The sequence below is a fragment of the Hemiscyllium ocellatum genome, chromosome 1, assembly GCF_020745735.1.
Source record: "Hemiscyllium ocellatum isolate sHemOce1 chromosome 1, sHemOce1.pat.X.cur, whole genome shotgun sequence".
NCBI classification, from domain to species: Eukaryota; Metazoa; Chordata; class Chondrichthyes; order Orectolobiformes; family Hemiscylliidae; genus Hemiscyllium; species Hemiscyllium ocellatum.
In genome coordinates this window covers 95786249-95808675 of record NC_083401.1, presented here as the reverse complement: position 1 = coordinate 95808675, position 22427 = coordinate 95786249, and the positions used below count along the sequence as shown (strand labels likewise).

Sequence of the window (22427 nt, the reverse complement as noted above, 5' to 3'; positions counted from 1 at the left end):
AGCTTCCTATTCCACTGTACTGTGTTCAGTTTGCTCATTCAACTTGGAGCCCATTGCTTTCATTCATACAGGCTGCAAGGCACCATAGATCTGCTGACAATTTGCAAAGGCTCAGACTCCTCCACTTCTTTCTTGTTCATCCCCTTAACTACTTTGTTCACAATCAATTCATACATGCACTACTATGAACAGCTTTCTCTATGGAAAAAATGGATAAAGTCTGTGCATAAAGGTTCAACAAATACTTTCCTGCAATGACAGAGCGCTCCTAAGAGGAGAGATTGAATGGGGTGTTTCAATACTCTCTATTGCTTAGAGGAATGAAAAATGGTCTCACTGAGGTAGCAATGGCCTAATGCTATTATTACTAGACCATTAATCCAGAAACTCAACAAAGAATTGAGAATTAAAAGTGTAATGATGACCATGAAACCAGCGTTGATTGTCAGGAAAAAAAAACCCATCTGGTTTACTAACCTCCTTTAGGCAAGAAATCTGTCATCCTTACCTGTTCTGGCCTATATGTGTCTCCCAGTAATGTGGTTGACTCTTAACTCTCCTCTGGCACTAAGGGATGGGCAATAAATGCTGGTTTAGGCAGAGATCCCCACATTCCACGAGTGAATTAAAAAAATGAAATATGAAAGATTCCAAGAAAGTTTGATGGGGTAAATGTCAACAGGCGATTTCTTATGGCTCGTTCTTAAGATAAAGAATTGGCACCAGTTGGTTCCAACGTGAGGAAACCGTTCTTCACACCAAGGAATCTGAACCTTTGAAATTCACCCTCCACAAGGCTGTGAAGATGTTTAGTGTTGAGCAGATTCATTGCCAAGATCAATCAATTTTGGGTGGTAAGACAAATAAAGCATATGGGATAGGACCGGAAAGTGGAACTGGGATCAAAGATGAGCCATAAGCTTATAGCAAAGCACGCTCAGTAACCAGTATTAAGACAAGCTGCCCACCTTCCAACAATAGCTACAACTCACTGGTTTCTGGCCAGCTAACCCTCTCTTTCCAACCACTGTAAGAACATAATTAGAAAATCCACTGATACCATGCATAAGTTTGCCGTAACAGAAATGTCAAAACCCCTTGCTGAATTACCAGGTTACTTTCAATGACAGTAGTGAATTCTAGAAAAAGTTACTGTCAAGTTTAAAAAAAAATAAATAGCTTGTGATTTACCAGTGGGCAGTTTATGACCCCTTTTAAATACCATTAGAAACCATACCCTCAAGGGTGATCTTGCTGATGATTTTTGTTGCTGATCTAGGTTAGTGAACAGCTACATAGAGACCTGTTGAGCCTTTAAAATGTAGGATTTGAATTAGCATGCTTAAACAATTGGGCCTACAAGATACCTAACAGAAGACAAGTAAATGTTATGCACAAAATAAGATTGGTAACCAATTTTCATTGTCAAATTGCTCATTTTTGAGCAGAAGCTGGTATTGCCAAATTAAAAGTTTCACTCTCTCTATATGATCATTTGGACATCGAAGTGGTTAAAAACGCTTTAAAATACTTCTGGTAAAAGTGGTCTTCCCAACCTGGTTGATTTTCTTAATTTCTTAGGTCAACAGATGACAGTTGACTGATGCCTTGTGCAGGGGCCATGTTAATTTTCTCTGTATCGTTTCAATTTTAGTATGTGTGCTGCCCAAAACATCAATTTTCCTGTCCCTCAGATGCTGCCTGACCTGCTGTGCATTTCCAGCATCATTCTAATCTTGACTTTAATCTCCAGCATCTGCAGTCCTCACTTTCGCCTAGTTGCCTAATGGCCTGGTCTGTTTGCAATGCTCATAGATATTTGCAACAAGCAATTGGCTTGTGTTTGGAATGTGGATTTGTTGCAAAAGTTCAAAAATGATCTGGTCACCTTCCTGCTTGTGTCATATATCACAATTGAAAAATGAACAAGTTGTTAAGGAACATCATTTTTATTAATCATGCTGTTAAAGTCTGATGTGTAGCTCCTCCAACCAAGAGATTTAGCAAAGAATTAAATGACAATTAACTACTAACTAATAGACACAAAGATAATGAGAACACCCAGGACAATTCAGCCAATTTATGTTTCCATACATCCAGTAACATGTATCACAATGTTCAATTTCTTCTTATGTCTTTTCTACTCATCTCTCATAATAAAAAAGTCCTGTCGTGTTCAGGTAAATTCCAAATGCAGTGGTTTACATATTGTTGATTATCTAATTAATTCGGTAATAGATGTCGTGGATAGCCTATAAATATTTTAATTAATAGTAGTTTAGTATGTTGCTTGGGGGACAACATTTATCAATGTTTTTTGTCTTACATTCACAAAGACATTTTACAAGAACATGAATTCAAAAGAAAAATGTTATACTGCATGAGAGAATGCTGATTGATTGGCAAGTAGATGCTGTTTGGTAGAGGTGCTACCATAGAGAAGGCATCCATTAATGCTGATTGACGTTCACTGTCAAAACTTTAACCCTTAAACCAGACAGGTTGGTTGATTAGTTGGAACATTGCCCCGAAAAATAGGCCACAGAATAGTAGGCACTGTTGAGTTGAAACAGGCACAATACATGTACACATTCATGCTGCTTCCATCCAACAACCATATGAGTAGTGTTTGCCACTAACAGGATGCTGCTGTCAAACTAAAATGACGTTCGACCTATCACAAATGAGTAATATGATATATGAATTTCAGTGCTGGTGTGATGCTGTCCGAAAGACATATCCTCATAGTCAAGTCATTTAAACTGCAGTCAAACAGTTCAGTTCCTTCATTGTTTGAAGTCTCTCAAGAAAATCAAGGTACTTGCCAAACCCAACGAGATTGCACTCGCAAAGCATGCAACACAGTGCCCAACTTACATATGATTCTCTAACTAGTCATTTGTTGGATAAGTCTGAATGTGCAGAGAATTACATTGACAACCAGTTTAAAAAATCATCAGTCAAAGTGACGGTATGGCACATGTGTATATATTGGAAGCTATTAATACACAGAGCCCTGCTCTTTGCAAATACAAATAGCATGCACACATACTGATTTCAACTCACCAAAACTATTGACAGCTATTAGCTAATTCATTTCACTGGGCATTGCTCCAGAGTCAACCTGCTTAAGCTAGCCTGGCAATTAACAGCATTAGTGGGTGCACTCTACATGGCAACACCGTTACTAAACAGTATCTACTTGCCAATCAATTAGCATCCTCTTGGCATGCAATATAAATGCTGGTTTTCCTGTGAATTGATCCTCTTGTAAAATGTCCCAATGAGCACAAGAGAAAATACTTTGACACAATGCGTCCTTTTTCAGCAATATTTCCATTAACTCCATTAAGTAAAACATTTCTTCAAATGCTCTTTCAGCAATGAATTCTTCTGCACATTTGCATATTATATTAAGAAAAGCTCTTTGGAAACATGTTTATGATTTCCTAAGATTCACAGTGGAAACCCTTCCTGAATGGCGAGAGATGGCAAAAGTGGTGGTGCAATGAGACCTGGATATCCTCATACACCAGTCACTGAGAGTAAGCATTTAGGTGCAGGAGTCAGTGAAAAAGATAAGTGGTATACTGGCTTTCACAGGGGGAGATCTGGTGTACAGGAGCAGGGATGACTGGCTGCAATTACACAGGGTCATAGAGTCAGAGATGTACAGCATGGAAACAGATCCTTTGGTCGAACTCATCTGGTCCATGCTGACCAGATATCCCAACCCAATCTAGTCACACTTACCTGCATCTGGCTCATATCCCTCCAAACTCTTCCTGTTCATATACCCTTCCAGATATCTGTTAAATGTTGTAATTGTATGAGCCTTCACCACTTCCTCTGGCAGCCCAGTGCACACAAGCACCACCCTCTGCGTGAAAAAGTTGTCCCTTAGGTCTCTTTTAGATCTTTCCTCTCTCATTCTAAACCTATTCCCGCTGGTTCAGGACTCCTCCATTCCAAAGAAAAGACCTTGTTTGTTTATCCTGTCCATGCCCTTCATGATTTTATACACCTGTATAAGGTCACCCCACAGACTCCGATGCTTCAGGGAAAACAGCCCCAGCCTATTCAACCTCTCACTATAGCTCAAATCCTCCAACCCTGGCAACATCCTTGTAGATGTTTTCTGAACCCTTTCAAGTTTCACAACATTCTTCCGATATGAAGGAGACCAGAATTGCACGGAATATTTCAAAAGTAGCCTATAAATGTCCTGTACAGCCACATGACCTCCCAACTCCTGCATTCAATACTCTGACCAATAAAGGAAAGCATACCAAACGCCTTCTTCATTATCCTATCTACCTGCGACTTTACTTTCAAGGAGCTTTGAACCTGCACTCAGAGGTCTCTTTGTTCAGCAACACTCCCTCGGATCTTACCATTAAGTATATAAGGCCTGCTAAGATTTGCTTTCCCAAAATGCAGCACCTCACATTTATCTAAATTAAACTCCACCTGCCACTTCTAAGCCCATCTGATCAAGATCCTGTTGTAATCAGAGGTAACCTTCTTCACTTTTGCACTACAACTCCAATTTTGGTGTCATCTGCAAACTTACTAACTATACCTCTAATGCTCACATCCATATCATGTGGATCAATGATGAAAAGCAGTGGACCCATCACAGATCCTTGTGGCACTCCACTGGTCTCAGGCCTCCAGTCTGAAAAGCAACCCTCCTCCACTACCCTCTGTCTTCTACCTTTGAGCCAGTTCTGTATCCAAATGGCTAGTTCTCCCTGTATTCCATGAGATCTAACCTTGCTAACCAGTCTCCAATGGGGAACCTTGTTGAACGCCTTATTGAATTCTATATAGATCATGTCTACTATTCTGCCCTCATCAATCCTCTTTGTTACTTCTTCAATAAACGGAATTAAGTTTGTGAGACAGGATTTCCCACACACAAAGCCTTGCTGACTATCCCTAATCAATCCTTGCCTTTTCAAATACCCTTGGGGAGACCACACTTGGAGTACAACATGCACTTTTGGTGTCCTTGCGATGGATGTTTGCCTATGGAGGTAGTGCCACAAAGCTTACCAGACCGATTCCTAGGATGGCAAGACTGATGTTCTGATGTCAGACTGGATATAAGACTACAGGAGTTCAGGAAGATGAGGAGCAATATCAAAACCTATAAAGTTATAACAGGACTAAACAGTGTAAACATCGTAAGGATGTTCCCAATGACCAGGGAGTCCCGAAACAGGGGTCATAGTCTGAGGGATACAGGATAGATCATGCAGGGGTTAGAGCCACAGCATAGAAACAGACCCTTTGGCCCAACTTGTCCATGCCAACCAGATTTCCTAAACTAAACTAGTCCCATTTTCCTGCATTTGACCCATATCCCTCTAAACCATTCGAATTTATGTATCTGTCCAAATGTCTTCTAAATTTTATAATTGTACTTGCCTCCACCAGTTCATTCTATATGCACACCATCCTGTGTGGAAAAAGTTGCCTTTCATGTCCCTTTTAAATCTTTTCCCTCTTTCCTTAAACCCATGCCCCCTAATTTTGGACTCCCCTACGCTGGGGAAAAGACTTGGCTTTTCACCTGATCGATGCGCCATATGAGTTTATAAATGTCTACAAGGTCACTCCTCAGCCTTCTCTGCTCCAGGGAAAACAGTCCCAGCCGATCCAGCCTCTCCTAACTCAAACTCTGGTCTCAGTAACATTCTTGTAAATCTTTTTGTACTATCTCCAATTTAAAAACATCCTTCCTACAGCAACCAGAATTGTATGCAGCACTCCAAATGTGGCCTCATCAATGTCTTGTACAACCCCAACATGGTGTTCTGACTCCTGACTTGATAAAGGATCTTCACCATCCTCTCTACTTGTGAGTATTTTCAAGGAAGTAGGTACCTGCATCTCTAGATCTCTCTGTTCAACCACACTCCCGAGGGCCCTATCATTAGCAGTACAAATCCCGATCTGGTTTCTCTTATCAAAATGTAACACTTCATATTTATCTATATTAAACTTGTGGGCGGCACGGTGGTTAGCACTGCTGCCTCACAGCGCCAGAGACCAGGGTTCAATTCCCACCTCAGGCGACTGACTATGTGGAGTTTGCACATCCCTGTGTTTGCGTGGGTTTCCTCCAGGTGCTCTGGTTTCCTCCCACAGTCCAAAAATGTGCAGGTTAGATGAATTGGCCATGCTAAATTGCCCATAGTGTTAGGCGAAGGGGTAAATGTAGGAGAATGGGTCTGGGTGGGTTGCACTTTGGCAGGTTGGTGTGGACTTGTTGGGCCGAAGGGCCTGTTTCCCTCCCTTTGTACTCTTAGATCACCTTCTTTGTTGTCCACTACACTGCCAATTTTGGTGTTAACCACAAACTTATTCACCATGCCTCCTATATGCTCATCCAAAGCAATAATGGACCCAGCATCAATCCTTGCAGCACACCAATGGTCACAGGCCTCCAATCTGAATAACAATCTCTACCACCATCCTAACATCAAGCCAATTTTGTATCCAACTGATTAGTTCTCCTTGGATCCCATGTGATCTAACCTTACTAACCAATCTACCATGTGGAACCTTGCAAAAGACTTTGCTGAAATCCATATTTACCACTCTGACTTCATCAATCTTTTTTGCCACCCCTTCAAAAAATTCAACTAAGTTTGTGAGACATTTCTCATTCACAAAGCCATGCTAACTATCCCTAAATCAGTCTTTGCCTTTCCAAATGCATGTGGATCCTGTCTCTCATATCCCCTCTAACAATGCACCACCACTGAAGTCAGATTCATTGGTCTGTAATCCCTGGCTTTTCCTTGCTGCCATTCTTAAATAGTAGCACATGAGTTATCCTCCAGTCTTACAACAACTCATCCGTGGCCATCTCTGCTTGGGGCCCCCCCAATTTCTTCCCCACCTTCCTACAACGTCCCAGGATACACTTGATCAGGTCTCAGGGATTTATCTACTTTTATGTATTTTAACACCTCCTCTTCTGTAATGTGGATTCTTTTCAAGACATTACTATTTATTTGCCGGAGAAAGTTCTTCTCCCAGTCAGTGGTGTCCCTGTGGAATTCTCTGCCACAGAGAGCAGTTGAGGCCAAAACATCAAATGTTTTCAAACAGGAGTTCGGTATAGCTTTTAAGACTTAAGGGCTCAAAGGGTATTGGGAACAGAGTACTAAGTTGACATTCAGCCATAATCATATTGAATGTTGGAGCAGGTTTGAAGTGCCAAATGGCCTACTCCTGATCTTGTTTTCTAAGTTTCTATATTTTTCATATCGTAAACTGTTCAAAAAGCATCAATTGCATTTTTCACATCTGCTAATTTTACATTCACCTCTGAACACAATGAGTTTCAGTCAAAACTTAAGTTATGACTTCTTACTAATTTTAAAATCACTTCCTTTCCAACACAAACCTGGATTATACTGTTTGGATAAAAAACTTTTAAGTCGCAAAAAATGATTTAATACAAGACTCATAACTTAATATTTGCAGAGAAACTCCAATCTAGGGTCAGGTTTCCTGATAGCCTATAGCAAAAAAAAATTACACACCAAAATCCCAAATGTATAATACATTAAGGAATTTAAAAGTTTGCTGCAGTTACATAAAGCCAGTACTGTAAACATGATTAAATAGATTTAACCTACAACTAGAAAGCCATTGTTTCACAGACTTTCATTAAATTATCACTTAGAGCAAAGATAGATATTTTGGCCAATGTGAAAGAAAACTGCACTTTATAATTACTCAAGTGCACCTGGTATTTATACAGAAATCCTGCTACTTGACCAAGTTTAGAACACAATCATCAGTGATTGTTAGGGACTAGTTAAAGATAAAATGTGAGAGGAAAATTACTTGATATTAGTACATATTTTCTTTTATTAATAATTAGTCCATTTTAGCAAGGTGATGAACTAGACTTGGTACCAGAGCATGCCATACGCCACTGACATGTGTACCAAGATTTAGCTGAAGTGTTTTCAATCATTTTGTCCTTTTCCCAAGGCATAACATTCAAGCACAGAGATAACAACTCACAGGCCCATAAAATAAAATGATGAAACTCAATCCAACACAAAGATCAATGTGTTTATAATAATAGGCAGTGCTTGATTTCCAATTAATGGAGATGTATTCTAATGCTTTGATAAAATCACAAGAAATGTGTATTCATATTTTAAGTTGTATTAATATTACAACGCTAAATATTTCTGACCAGTGTCTTTTATTTCTGAATTAACTCGTTCTCATTTAGCCATTTGTAGGAATTCTGTGTACATTGCCCTTAGGACAGTCACTTGCAGCCAGATAATCTAAATGAATTTGAAGTAAACCATGAGCACAAGCAGATACAAATGCAATATAAACAACAAACATAACATCTGAACATGCATATGAACTGACTGAAACAATTAGCCAGCAATAAAAAGGTGATTAGCTGGTGGCAGATCATACGTCCACAGAAACATTATTGCTTATAGAATGGCTACACAATTAATGAATTGACTGGGTAGTATTGCTCCTTAGGTTACAATAAATGGATGACATATTCCGCTATAAAGAGAACAAATCAGAAATTACTGAATTGCTATCAAACAAAACTTCTACTGCCTTTGGTCTGTCAGGTTATTATAACATTTGTACAAATGAGAAACAAAGTATCTTCCCCTCTCTATCACAGCAGAATGATAAAGCTTTTTTAAAAACACAATGAAAAGGAATGTCACGTGAAATCTTGATGTTTTCCCTTACTCTCTGTGCTTCAGAACTAGGTATAAAGTTGATGTACTGGCATATTATCCAGGATAGTATTACATTATGATCTAGAGTAAAAGTCTCAAGTTAATTATAAATTCGATTTTTATAACTCATAATTTGCAAGTGTATTGAATAGTGGCACATCTGATCAAATTTAATAATACAATCTTCATATATTTCACAAATTGAAATTCATTGTGGGATATTTTGAACAAACGCAAGAGATAGGCAATTGGTTTTTTCAAGGGGCAGGCAAAGATACTAACCCAACATATGGGAATTTAAAGGATTGTCTCTACATTCCAGATTTTGTATTTAAAAATAAAAACTGACCCTTTCAATAACAAGGGTCAATTTCAGAGAGATAACTGACTTTCTAAAAGTCTGAGCAAACCTAAAATTAAAAAAACACTAAAAAAACTTCAACCTGCACCATGACTTCTGGTAGCATTGAAATGAATGGAAAGGAGCACTTCTTTGAATGCACTCAAAGTCCCATTATCTGAGGTGCAGAATTTTTTTAATATGACCTGATCTAAAAGTCTATACAATATACACAAGTCTGAATAATGAACTATAATTTGTGAACATCTATACAGCAAATAAACATATCTATATGCAAATCTAATTTGTACAGAAAAAAGTAAACAAATAGAGTAACAGAAGTTGTAAAAGCCACAATTTATGGCAGCTACCTGAACAAAGTATCCATTTTCTGGCTGTGATTCTGCTGCATTTTCCATGGTCCCAGCTTCAAATGACCATACAATGCATGCAAAGGCCTTCTTCTCATTTTGTTACAGTATTATTTCAAGGTATTGCAGTCCATTTGTTTTGAGTTCAATGTTTAACATGTAGGCAGAGCCATTTGACCTTATTTCTTCTGTTTTCTTCATATGAATGTTGTTACTTCCATAGCCGTGGTAGAATGTGTTTCTGTGTGCGCGCACTGTTGGTCTCAAGTTCAAATTTAAAAAAGGAAAGAAATGAAAAAACGTGGTGCATTAAAATGAAATGAGAGAACAACATAGCACAAAGAAGCTACATCTGTTTGCTCTGCAGGTACTGCGTACAGAATATGGAAAGAATTCAATTTTTCTAATAAAGAAAATAGTAATTTTACTCCTTTATCAAAAGCCTCTAGAAAAATGTGGAACCATTCACAGGTATTATTACCAAACTGATTATTTTAGTAACTGTACAGCCATTACTTTGGTGAGTGTTGTAAAGTTGTTGTGTGCAAAAGAAATCGGCATCAAGGATCATGATGACTATTAGAAGCATTTTAAAAGAATAAGAGGAATAATAAGATAAGCATCCTAAGTGAACTATTAAGGAGGAAAGATGGAATGCAAATTGAGAAACATAGAAAAAGTTAATTTGAGCAAAAATGTATGGACAAACAAGGAATGAAAAATTGGATAACAATAATAAGAATCTCTGAGACTAACAATCCTCACTAGGAGTACCAAGCAAGGCACCATTGGAAGGACAACACACTTGAACCAAGTCTCTGATAACAAAGTCTGTTGCTAGTCTGGTCGAAATATTGGCGTCTTCGGTAAAAACTCTATTAAGATGACCTGAGAAGGAAGAAATTGAAAACAAAATAGTTATTAAAAACAAAACAATTATATCCAAACAATGTATCAATGATACGGAGGAATGACAGCCAACAGATATGCCATAAATTTTGAGAAACATATAATTTACGGCATATCTGTTTCTATAGGTATGTGAAGAAAAAAAAAATTGATGATGAAAAATGTTGGTCCTCTATAGCCTGAAATAGGGGAGTTTGTAACAGGGAACAAAAATGGTTGTTATTTTGTCATTAATGCTACAATTTATTTAGTATTTAATAAATTCTACTGATTTGTTTACTGGAAATAATTTAAAATTGATATCAACATTTGTGCTAGCTTATCTTGCTCCACCAGTTATCTTAAATTTAAAAAGAAATCAATATACAGCTAATCTTTAGCTGTAACTATAAATGAAAGTTTGTACCAGCAAAGAATGAACCTTAATTCAAACACTAAGTTTGTTTGGAGACTAGGAACATGACATTGCTATCTGTGAAGAGAAAAATCTTTAACAACTCACTCAGGTCCTCCCTCCTTTGCATTACAAAAAACTCTTCACGTGCCTTTCACATTCTCATAAATCAACATGTTTGATATAGTTGCTGATGTTACAAATAATCTATAGCAATCAATTCAGCGAATGGGTGCTGTTCCACACAAAAAAGCATTTTGAAAGGCTTTTGTTATCTTGTAGACTTTGGTTTCAAATAGGGTTTTCAATTCCATTAACAGAAGAAAGGTGATAAGAAAAGCTTATATTTAAATTAGACATTAAGTAGATGTTAAATAACATGTGTGAAATTCCACAAGAAGAAAGAATATGAGATGTTATGCTTTCTAACAATAAAATGAAGAGTGAAAGTCTACTAAAATCTAATGCCTTTCACAATCTTAAAAGTTTCCACGGAATACAGACACTTAACACAAGGGAATCCTCCAAAATTAATTTGTAACCTCTAAGAAAAATATCAATTAATGTAAATAGTTTGGGAGAAGTTATGATGCAATTAATCAATTTGAATCAAATTGAGGATCAGAAACCGAAGAATGACCATGTAACTATATGCAATGGGCACAATGCAATTTACATACCAATCTCAGAACATTTTGATTCTACTTGCATTTAAAAAAAAACAAGTAATGCATTTTAACAGCAGACATCATTTAGGTATTGTCCCTCTGTCTACAGTATTCAGTATTAGCAAGTTATCCTAAGCTGTTGTCCATTTTTTTCTGTCCCTCCTCAATTCTTCCCTTAAACTGAGATCATATTACCAGGCTCACAACAGTGACATCAAGTGATGTGCCTCATCTTATAGGGATCTGGTGTATAGGTATAGCAAGAAATTCACTAATCATATCTGAATGTGAGTGATGTGAGATTGGTGAAGGAACTGTGGAAGACAAAATTTTTATTCTACAAATCTGTCACAATGTGATCAACCCTAACTCTCAATTTTTTTTTGACTAAACAATACCAAGTTTATAAAATACTCACAAAACATTTCAGAAGCAGTGAAACTTCTGACAAATGCAATACAAAATTCAATGACCCAAGCTGTATTCCTTTAACGATTTCAAAGCAAACAAGGAAACTGCATGCATGCTTTGGTCACAAATTTAACTCCAGCTTTATGAGGTTTCTACTCAATAAATAGCCGTTCTGTCTACTCATTGACCACAACAATGATTGTACTTGGTTCTCATGGGACCCGTCACTTCCCCATTAGATTATTGTTCAGATTGCAGTGTGTGTGTTTGGAAGATAGATTACCATTTTACTTTGCATAGTTAAACTAAAACAGGCTTAAACATTTTTGTGATGAACTTTAATAAAGATTCTTCTCTTTGGACAGACACACCAACCCCCTTAATTCATTTCAGTTCATTCATTCTGGCAATTAATTTATTATTTTCAGAACACAGTGCAAGCCTTGTTTTCAGGCCATTCATAACTTTATAAATCTGCCTTGCACGTGAATATGTGCATCTGTGGACCGTAATAAATTTTTCCACTCAAGCGACTAAGTAGGCTGACACCTTTCTGATTAATAACTATTGAAAGAATAAGATCAGAAGCAAAATAAATGATCATTTAATAGAGAAAGTAACAAAACAGCCCTTTAACTTACATATTCCATCATGTTATTGGTTTCACATTTCCTTTTGCTCAGTCTCCAGTGCAAGCACAGCTGGAAAAGAAATGGAGAAAAGAAAGAAAAATGACTTCCATTTTATTCCTACATCCAGACAAACCCATTTATCCATCTTTCATATTTTTCTACCAACAAAAGCATCTGTTTCCATACTGTGCAATTCAGACCCCAATGGCCTGAACCCCATGCTAAAGTTGCTCCCTGCGGCACTCACCTTGTGGTATAACCTATTGTTTTCCCATTCTAATAACTTCTCGATCGATCTTCGTGTCTGGAAGACAAATGAGGTAGAATTTTACTCTTGACTGGCTTCTGAAAAACTTTGCAGTGCAGCTGCTTGTATGAATGGAAGAAGCAAAGAGGTGTGGGGACAGTGACTGAATACAGGGTGGTCTTATACCACAGCTCTGTGTTCTGCCAAAGCACCTTTAGTGTTATATAGTTAACTAAAATGGTGCTCATTTCTCGTGTACCCCCACTCCCCTTGTGCCCAAATCAAAGGAGAAATTTATTACTATTATAAAGTACTTAATTTTAATATCATTTTAGTTAAGATAATTACAAAATAATGCATGCAACAAATACAGATGTGATATATATAAAACAAAGAGCAAGATGTATATAGGAAACACTGTCAAAATCTAGTCAGAATATTTCAAAATGTGTTTGCATATCCATATTTGATACAGTATTTCTGAAATGGTGAATCAAAGGCTCTGCCCAACGTCAAATTAATTTTATACATTCTTGAAAAAACTGTTGCGTAGAGGTTTTTGTTAAAAACTATTATTGGTATTCAATTATTAAGTTTCTTGATCCAGCTCATCGAAATTGGAAAGAACAATCAGTAATTAGATTTAATGCAAATGCAGCAAGTTGAGAGCTACATCCTTTCTTGAAGTCTGGCACTGCAAACTATTACTTGAATGATAAAATTATTTTCCCAAATACAGTAAAGTAAAACCATCAGCTGGTGAAATGTTTTACTATTTGCTTATAGTGTTCACATTGCTTCATCAGATTTAATTGTGCAAAATGAGAAGAACAAATATACTGTGCAGTATATTTGGGGATGTCCATGACTGAAAGCTAGTTTGTGATTTGTTTGAATCAGAAATAGAACATGTACTACTAGCAATATTGAGTTTAATGGAGCCAGAGAGACAAAGGAATCCCTACTGATTACCCCTTTCATATCACTAACATATATCTATATATCAACGGGAATTGGACTCCGATAGCAGAGAAAAAAATGTTCTTTTTACAAAGGTTTGGAATGGGGGGGTGGAAGAAGCGGGTAAATAAGTGATGAAGCCAGGTGTCAAAATAAGCCTCTATAGCTGCAGGTGCAGAAAAGCCATTAAACATTGCCCTGCAGTTCAACTACATCATTGATGCAGCTGCTGCTCACAAACCAAAGTACATCACTGTTTAAAAGGATGTCAGAAAACAAAGCAAAAACAGGTATGAGGTACTCATTTGTTCTTTTCTGTTATAACTTACAACTTAAGCTTCATAGGTTGGTTAAAAAATTGCAATTTTTCAAAATAACCGGGGAACAGATATTCCCATGGGAATTTGGGAGAAATAATTTCCCCTTAAAGTCTGAGAGTTTAGACAACCTAGTGAAATTTTATGGGTATGGTAACCATTCTTGTTAATTTAGTGAGGCAAGAGTCAAGCCTGTAGCAACTTCACCAGAAAATCAAAACTTTGCAAACTTAATGTTAAAATAGGTGAGAAAATTCATTCTTCAAATGTTAAGTTACATTGTTGAAATAAAATTCTGGAACTTAAAACTGCCATTGATGTTATAAGCCATTTGTTTTAAAGACTGTTACTGGCTTGATATTACAACTAGAACAGGAAAATATATTGATAATTCACATTTTCAGTAAGTGGGGTGGAATATCTTCTAAACATCCAAAAAACCTAGCAACTGAGTTTTTGATTAAAACAATGTATAACACATTGTGTATGTTACAATCAAACAATATATTTAAGCAAGTGAATATAATCAAGCTCCAAAATATCAGTATTTTCATCTTTTAAAAAAATGAATTACTCAGAACTGTAGAAAACAAAATTTTTAAGAGACTGTAGAAATAAAACATACATTTAAAAGCTTGAAAATTTATCTCCAGTTTAACTTCAATTTGAAGTAGAGAATTTTTTTTCTAAGATTATAGTGCAGCTACATTCACAAGTTACGGTGAGTTTTACTTGGCAAGCCAGTAGCATTTTAAGAATTAGAACAGCAGTTTCTTTAAGTAAAAATACCCTCGGGGGAGGTTTAATTCCCTATTTAATGGTTACATCAGCCATCCAGATGTAACACCCTTTCTAGCTTCTAATAATGTGCAGAACTATCCCTATTTATTACTTGTGACCTGTCAGATACATAACCATAATATAGAAGTAACAAGGTTAAAGTTTTACATTTGGTGAAAAACATCTGTTAAATATATGTTCAAATCTAAACTTTGTGAAAGCTGCCCAGTGTTATTTGTGGAAAAAAATATGAACCCTCCTTTGCATGTAAACAACACAGCAGTTTATAGTACCACCTCTTAATTTTATTTGCTATTCAGTCTGAAATAAAAAGAAAATAAGTTTGCCGAGTGTAATTAACATTCAGTTCAGTCATTTTGGCCCTTGTCTAGCCCCAAAGCTTTGTTAAAATTTGCCATTCTGAAGGCTTGAGGGAAATCGATTTGATTCTAATGGTACCATGAAAAGAACATGATCTAACTGCTTTCAGCCCTCCGTAAATCTGTACTTGGTCTTTATCACAATGCTATCCCAATTTAAAAAGCACTGAATGTCTCGTCAATGACTTTGTGAAACAGACAAGGAGCGGACATAAAAATTCCAATAGTTGTTTAAGCAGCAAAGTTCATTTGCATCACAGCGGATTTGAAAAGGCCTGACCTCTCAAACCGCCTCTCAGGTCTATGAAGTTGTAGCCTTGACAAGCTTGCATTGACAGAGCTCATTGACTCTGAAAGGCTACTTTATCAATGGAAAAAGACGGACTACGTTCTTCTACTTCAAACTGGCATCTGCCTGCCCACCCGCTGCTGATCTGAAGGTGACACTAATACAAAACTATGGATTTTACTCCCCAATATCCTTTAGCACTGACATGAAGTACAGGATATACTTCATTTCTACTTTGTTTTCCAATGCTGGCTGCATTCTACAGTGGCTGTTGTTCTTAACAAAAGCAATGGAACCTCTGGGTGTAATCACATTACAGACTAGAATAAAAACTCTGAACACAAACTGGAAAACTGCTCACACTTAATTCCATAAGCTGCACAAATTTCAATGTCAGACTCTCAGCGAAGGAAGATTTACAAATTTCCTAATGTTCTGTTTCTAACAAACACACCAGTACATATTCTATGAATCTAAAGATTCAACAAGGAAGAAACTGCTAAAAATGTGATGAACTTTCACAACCAGCAAATCTAAATATAGTGGTGCACTCTGTACTCTCAAGCAATGAAATATTCCATAAATGCATGCACATCACTTAATTTTACTTGTAATTTTCTGCTTTATCCATCCTTTCAAAAAGCATTAGTTCATTTACAGGCAATACTTCTGCAAATATTGAGCAGCACTCTGATACTTTTCCAAGTTGTCAGCAAAGTCCAACTTTATTCTAGACAGACAACAGATCTACAATTTTAAAAGGAGTTGTCAAATAGTGAGAGGATACTAAGGGTTACTTTTAAGTTGGTCTAACTGACATCAGAAAATCACCCCAGAGAGGATGACTGGGACTTTATTTTCTGTAGCTGTATATATTCAGTGAGTTATCAAGGAAATTCACTTCACCCCATTTAAGTTACGTTCGTAGTCTCAGAAGTACATCATCAACTCACACAGGGATATTTGCCAAGTGCAAAGCAACTTCACTGACACAAATTACGTTCTAGGCATTTCCAAAAGATATTCAATGAAGATCCAAAATAAAAGGTTGCAAGTTAAGAGTTCATGATGTTGGGAGATGACATATTAACATGGGCAGAGGATAAGTTGTATACAATAATGAGGGTGGTGCAGAGATCAATGCTGGGCCACAGCTACTTTCCATCTTTTTTTTACATTAATTCATGGGATGTCAGTGTTAGTGACTGGCTGAGCATTTATTGCTCATCCGCTGTTGTCTGATGGTGGTGGTGGTCTATCTTCTTCAACAACTATAGTCCGTTTGGTGTATGTAGACCCATGATGCTCTAGGACAGACAGTTCCAAGATTTTGATTCAGTGACACTGAAGGAAGTGATACGTTTCCAAAGTCAGAATGGTGAGTGGCCTGGAGGGGAACTTGCAAGTGATGGTCCTGTCATGTATTTGTTGCCCTACCCTTCTAGATGGCAGCGGTTATAGGTTGGAGGTGCTGTTAATGGAGTCCCGGTGAATTTCTCTAGGGCAGCTTGAACATGCTGCTGCTGTGCATCAGCAGGAGAGGGAATGAATGTTTGAGAATGCACTGTCAATCAAGTTAGCTGCTTTGTCATGAACAATAGAGATTCTCCTGAATATTTTTGGAGTTGTATTCATCCAGGCAAGGGAACAATATTCCATTCCACTCCTGATTTGTGCCTTATAGATGGTACACATTCTCTGGAGAATCAGTAGAGATGATGAGGACATGGTAATTAGGAGGCAGCTTCCTTACTCATGTTTCATCTGATACCATAAGACTTTATAGAATCTGGAGTCAACATCAAGACCTCCTAGGGCCCCTCCCCATTAGTAATCAAAGATCTGCCTATCCTCAAAGTTATTCATTGTCACAGCGCCCACTGCACTCTAAAAGTGTGAAATCCACAGATACAGGATCCTTTGCAAGAATACATTCCTCTGCATCAGTTTGAAATCTGCCTTCCCTTCACCTAAAACTAATGACCTCGCCATCTAGATTGCCTCAAGGGGAAACATCCACTCTACATCTATTTTGTCAATCCCTTATCATCTTACATATCTCAATTAAGTATCTAATCCTTGTAAACTCTAGCGAGTTCAGGCAAGCAATTTGCAAGAAAAACCGAGCTTGCAAGAGTCTACAAAGGAACTCAGATCATTGAGCATGCAAACATTTTGCAGATGGAATATAATGTGGAAAAATGTAAAGAGGTCTACTTTGGAAGGAAGAAAGGAATAACAACATATTATTTTTAAATGGAGAGGGACAGCTGAATGTTACGGGACACAGGACCTGGGTGTCCATGAACGTGAATCACAAAAAGTCAACATGTAGATATAGCAAGTCATTAGGAAAGTAAATGGAAGGTTGGCCTTTATTTCAACGATTATAGAGTGTAAGAAGTTTTGCTACAGCATTGGTGTGACCATACCTAAAATACTGTCTACAGTTTTGTCTGCTTACCTGAGAAAAATATAAAATTGGAGGTAGAGGACAGACTAGGTTCTTTCATAGGATGAAGGGATAGTTTTGAGGATTTACACTTACTGGAGCTGACAAGAATGAAGGAATATCATAATGAAATATATTTTTTGGGAATGGTGGACTTGGCTTGGCTTGATAAGATAGATTTAGAAAAAGAGAACTAGGAGACAGAGCATAAAAATAAAGGTTCCCCATTAGAGGCAGTCGGGAAAGAATCTAATTTGAGAAGCAATTACTCGTCGGAAATCTCTTCTGCAGAGACCAATGGAAGGTCATTAAATATACTCAAGGCTAATTAAGACAGATTTCTGATATACGAGGAAGTCAAGGGTAATGGGGAGAGGGAGCAATGTGGAGTTAAAGTCACAATCGGATCAGTCATGATCTGATTGAATGGTGAAACAGGTTTAATGGGCTGAAATGTCTACTCCTCCTCCTATTTCTTATACTCTAAAGTATTTGAATACAGAAAAAATGTGGTGAAACTTTCTACTAAAATATACAAGAAAGGGCAATATAAAATTAAGGAAATAAAAACAAACTGTTGATGCTAGAGTTCTGATATTAAAACAGAAATTGCTGGAGGAACTCAGCAGGTCTGGCAGCATCTGTGGGGAGAAAGCAGAGTTAACAAATCAAGTATGGTAACCCTGCAGTAGAACAAAAATTAAGGAAACAATTCTAATGGATATACAGAAGTAAAGGTTGGGAAGGGGGCATGTGTGCAAAAATGGTTTAAGATGGGAGGGCAGATTAATGATGCTATTAAAGTGCTTAATAATGGTTGTAGATTCTGGGCTTTATAAGCAGCACTCTAGAGTATAAGGCGAGGAGGTTATGGTGAACCCTCATAAAACATTGATCTGGCTTCAACTGGTCACCACACTTTAGGAAAAGTAGGAAAGTACTGGAAAAAATACAAAAAAGATCGTTCTAAATAGATTTAGAAAACAGAGGCGATTCCCCTTTTGAGAGGTGATTTGATAGACATATTCAAAAACTTGAGCAGTCTGGATTGAATAAGTGAGAAGAAACTGTTCTCATCAGTGCAGGAGTCAAGAACAACAGGAAACATTTTAAAGTTTATTGGCAAGACCATCAGCAATGATGTGAAGACAGCCATTTTTATAGAATGTGGATAGAACTGGAATGCACAGCATGAGTGTGTAATGGGGGCAATTTCAATAAACATCTCGAATGAAACAAATTAGCCCAATAGTAACCATCTAACTACTGTCAATGCTCATTAAAAATCTATCTTGTTCATTGAAAATCTACCATCTTTACATGGGCTGGCAATGGCGATGTGATCTACAGCAATGTGGTTATAGAGTCATAGAGATGTACAGCACGGAAACAGACCCTTCGGTTCAACCCATCCATACCGACCAGATATCCCAACCCAATCTAGTCCCACCTGCCAGCAGCTGGCCCATATCCCTCCAAACCTTTCCTATTCATATACCCATCCAAATGCCTCAGAAATGTTGCAATTGTACCAGCCTCCACCACATCCTCTGGCAGCTCATTCCATACACGTACCACCCTCTGCATGGAAATGTTGCCTCTTAGGTCTCTTTTATACTTTCCCCTCTTACCCTAAACCTATGCCCTCTAGTTCTGGACTCCCCGACCCCAGGGAAAAGACTTTGCCTATTTATCCTATCCATGCCCCTCAAAATTTTGTAAACCTCTATAAGGTCACCCCTCAGCCTCCAACGCTCCAGGGGAAACAGCCCCAGCCTGTTTAGCCTCTCCCTGTAGCTCAGATCCTCCAACCCTGGCAACATCCTTCTACATCTTTTCTAAACCCTTTCAAGTTTCACAACATCTTTCCTAGAGGAAGGAAACCAGAACTGCACGCTATATTCCAACAGTGGCCTAACCAAAGTCCTGTACAGCTGCAACATGACCTCCCAACTCCTGTACTCCATACTCTGACCAATAAAGGAAAGCATACCAAACGCCTTCTTCACTATCCTATCTACCTGCGACTCCACGTTCAAGGAGCTATGAACCTGCACTCCAAGGTCTAATTGTTCAGCAACACTCCCTAGGACCTTACCGTTAAGTGTATAAGTCCTGCTAAGATTTGCTTTCCCAAAATGCAGCACCTCGCATTTATCTGAATTAAACTCCGTTTGCCACATCTCAGCCCATTGACCCATCTGGGCCAGATCCTGTTGTAATCAGAGGTAACCCTCTTCGCTGTCCACTACACCTCCAATTTTGCTGTCATCTGCAAACTTACTAACTGTACCTCTTATGCTCACATCCAAATCATTTATGTAAATGACAAAAAGTAGAGGGCCCAGCACCAATCCTTGTTGCACTCCACTGGTCACAGGCCTCCAGTCTGAAAAACAACTCTCCATCACCAACCTCTGTCTTCTACCTTTGAGCCAGTTCTGTATCCAAATGGCTAGTTCTCCCTGTATTCCATGAGATCTAACCTTGCTGACCAGTCTCCCATGGGGAACCTTGTTGAACGCTTTACTGAAGTCCATATAAATCACATCTACTGCTCTGCCCTCATCAATCTTCTTTGTTACTTCTTCAAAAAACTCAATCGAGTTTGTGAGACATGATTTCCCACGCACAAAGTCATGTTGACTAGCCCGAATCAGTCCTTGCCTTTCCAAATACATGTACATCCTGTCCCTCAGGATTCCCTCCAACAACTTGCCCACCACCGAGGTCAGGCTCACCAGGTTGACTCTTAACAATGGGAACAACAAAATCTAGCCTAGCCAGAAACATCCTTATTCAATAACCCAATTAAAAAAACACTATCAGACTTTTGAATGAATGGACCTCTCATATTTAAGTTGATCTTCCTCTGCACCTTCTTTGTAGCTGTAACATTGTGTTCTCTGCTATTACCCTGATGCACTTACATATGGTATGATTTGCCTAGCCAGCACAAAAAAACAATACTTATCTGTATCTCAGTAAATGCGACAATAATAAAATCAAACCATATTCCAAAACAGATGACATTAATGGGAAGAAAGTTCTCATAGGTAAAGGCATCTGGATTGGTATATGAATAAGAAGGATTTACAGAGATATGGGCCAAAATGCTGGCAAACGGGACTAGTTCAATTTAGGATATTTGGTCAGGGTGGACAAGTTAGACTGAAGGGTCAGTTTCCGTGCTGTACATCTCTATGTCTCAAAGACATTGGAAGAAGCAAGATTAGGACTCAAGATTTGAATGATTAGGCATAACTCAGAAGTCTCATTCAGTGACCTGAAGGAAGGCTTGTGTAGGGAAGAGATGAAGGGAAAAACAAATCACAGCTGCAGGTTTAGAGGCAAGATTTGTTTTGCAGACAAAGTACAGCAAACTTTACTTGTCAAAATATAGTTCGGATGCATTTGTCCTCAAATTCAGAGGGTTAATGTAATTGCTTTGCATATTAGTAAGGATCTGCAACATTTGACAGTACATAATGAATGTTGTGCAACATTTTACGATAATTTAAGCAGTTGGAATGACATCAAAAACAAACACTTAATTCTTTCCAAGTTGGTCTAGTGGATGTCGAGTAACCAAAGTTATACAACTACCAGTTAAGTGACCCAAAAAGAAATTCAAGTTCCTAACAGTGACATAAGTCATCTTAATGACTTACTCTATACTTTTATGATGAATTTCACTATAATTTGATACTACTCAGCAGTCAACCATTTAACATTTTAAAATGAGAGCTTTACTGAATTAAAGAGCTTACTTTTATTCCACATTTCTGTCTTTACAAACTTAGAATTTGAGCCTGTAACTTCAAGTACGAAAAGCAAAGCAGAAAAGTGAGAGCAAGTTGCTCCCCACGTCCACTCAAATTCAGTGAATGAAGAGGCGTTGCAGTCTCTAATAATGCATCTTTTTTACAACTAGACAGGTGACATAAAGCACTTGCACGTGCAGCCTAATTAATCACTACACTTGATGCCTCAGTGATTTACAGTGAGAAGCAGGTGAAAAGTACAAAACAAAATAGGAAACACTTGATTTTTTCAAGTCAATGGGGGAAACGGCATTAAATCACAGCCAAAATAAATGGAGCATTGAATTTAAAAGACAGACAATCTCCAGACTCTAAAATGACACTGAAACAAAACTTCAAACATTTCAGTTATAAAATAGATAATGAAACTGCATTATTCTTCTAAAATAGTGAAATCTTGAAAAGCTGATTCAATACTACTATGGTCTAGACAACATGAATGAGATTGGTTTGCAAAGTATCCCATTTTTTATTCTGTAAAGTTGTTTGAATATAGATGGCCACAACAATAGTTGTCATTTTTTTCTATTTCTATCCATAAATGTCAATAGAAAAATGACAATAACACAATCTCTCAATATTTGATTTCATATCAATCATCAGGATTCTTAGCAAAGCTATTAAAAACAAAAACATAAGCTTTTGATGAAAGGTCTGTAATCCACTCAGCTGCACATTTCAACCATTGCAATAATTC

At 37.6% G+C, this 22427-nt stretch overlaps 1 protein-coding gene and 1 pseudogene across 1 annotated transcript in view; both read right to left on the bottom strand.

The window, feature by feature from the left end:
• Positions 1 to 1606: 1606 nt before the first annotated feature.
• Positions 1607 to 1675, bottom strand: LOC132821065 (U6 spliceosomal RNA; annotated as a pseudogene).
• Positions 1676 to 8222: 6547 nt separating this feature from the next.
• LOC132819342 (cysteine-rich hydrophobic domain-containing protein 2) overlaps positions 8223 to 22427 on the bottom strand; it is a 56790-nt gene continuing 42585 nt past the window's right edge. The window contains exons 4-6 of the mRNA XM_060830801.1: positions 12729 to 12785; positions 12491 to 12550; positions 8223 to 10355 (exon numbers count right to left, since the gene is read on the bottom strand). Of these exons, the coding sequence (XP_060686784.1) occupies positions 10305 to 10355; positions 12491 to 12550; positions 12729 to 12785 (168 nt within the window). The 3' untranslated portion in view covers positions 8223 to 10304. The remainder of the gene's footprint in view (positions 10356 to 12490; positions 12551 to 12728; positions 12786 to 22427) is intronic.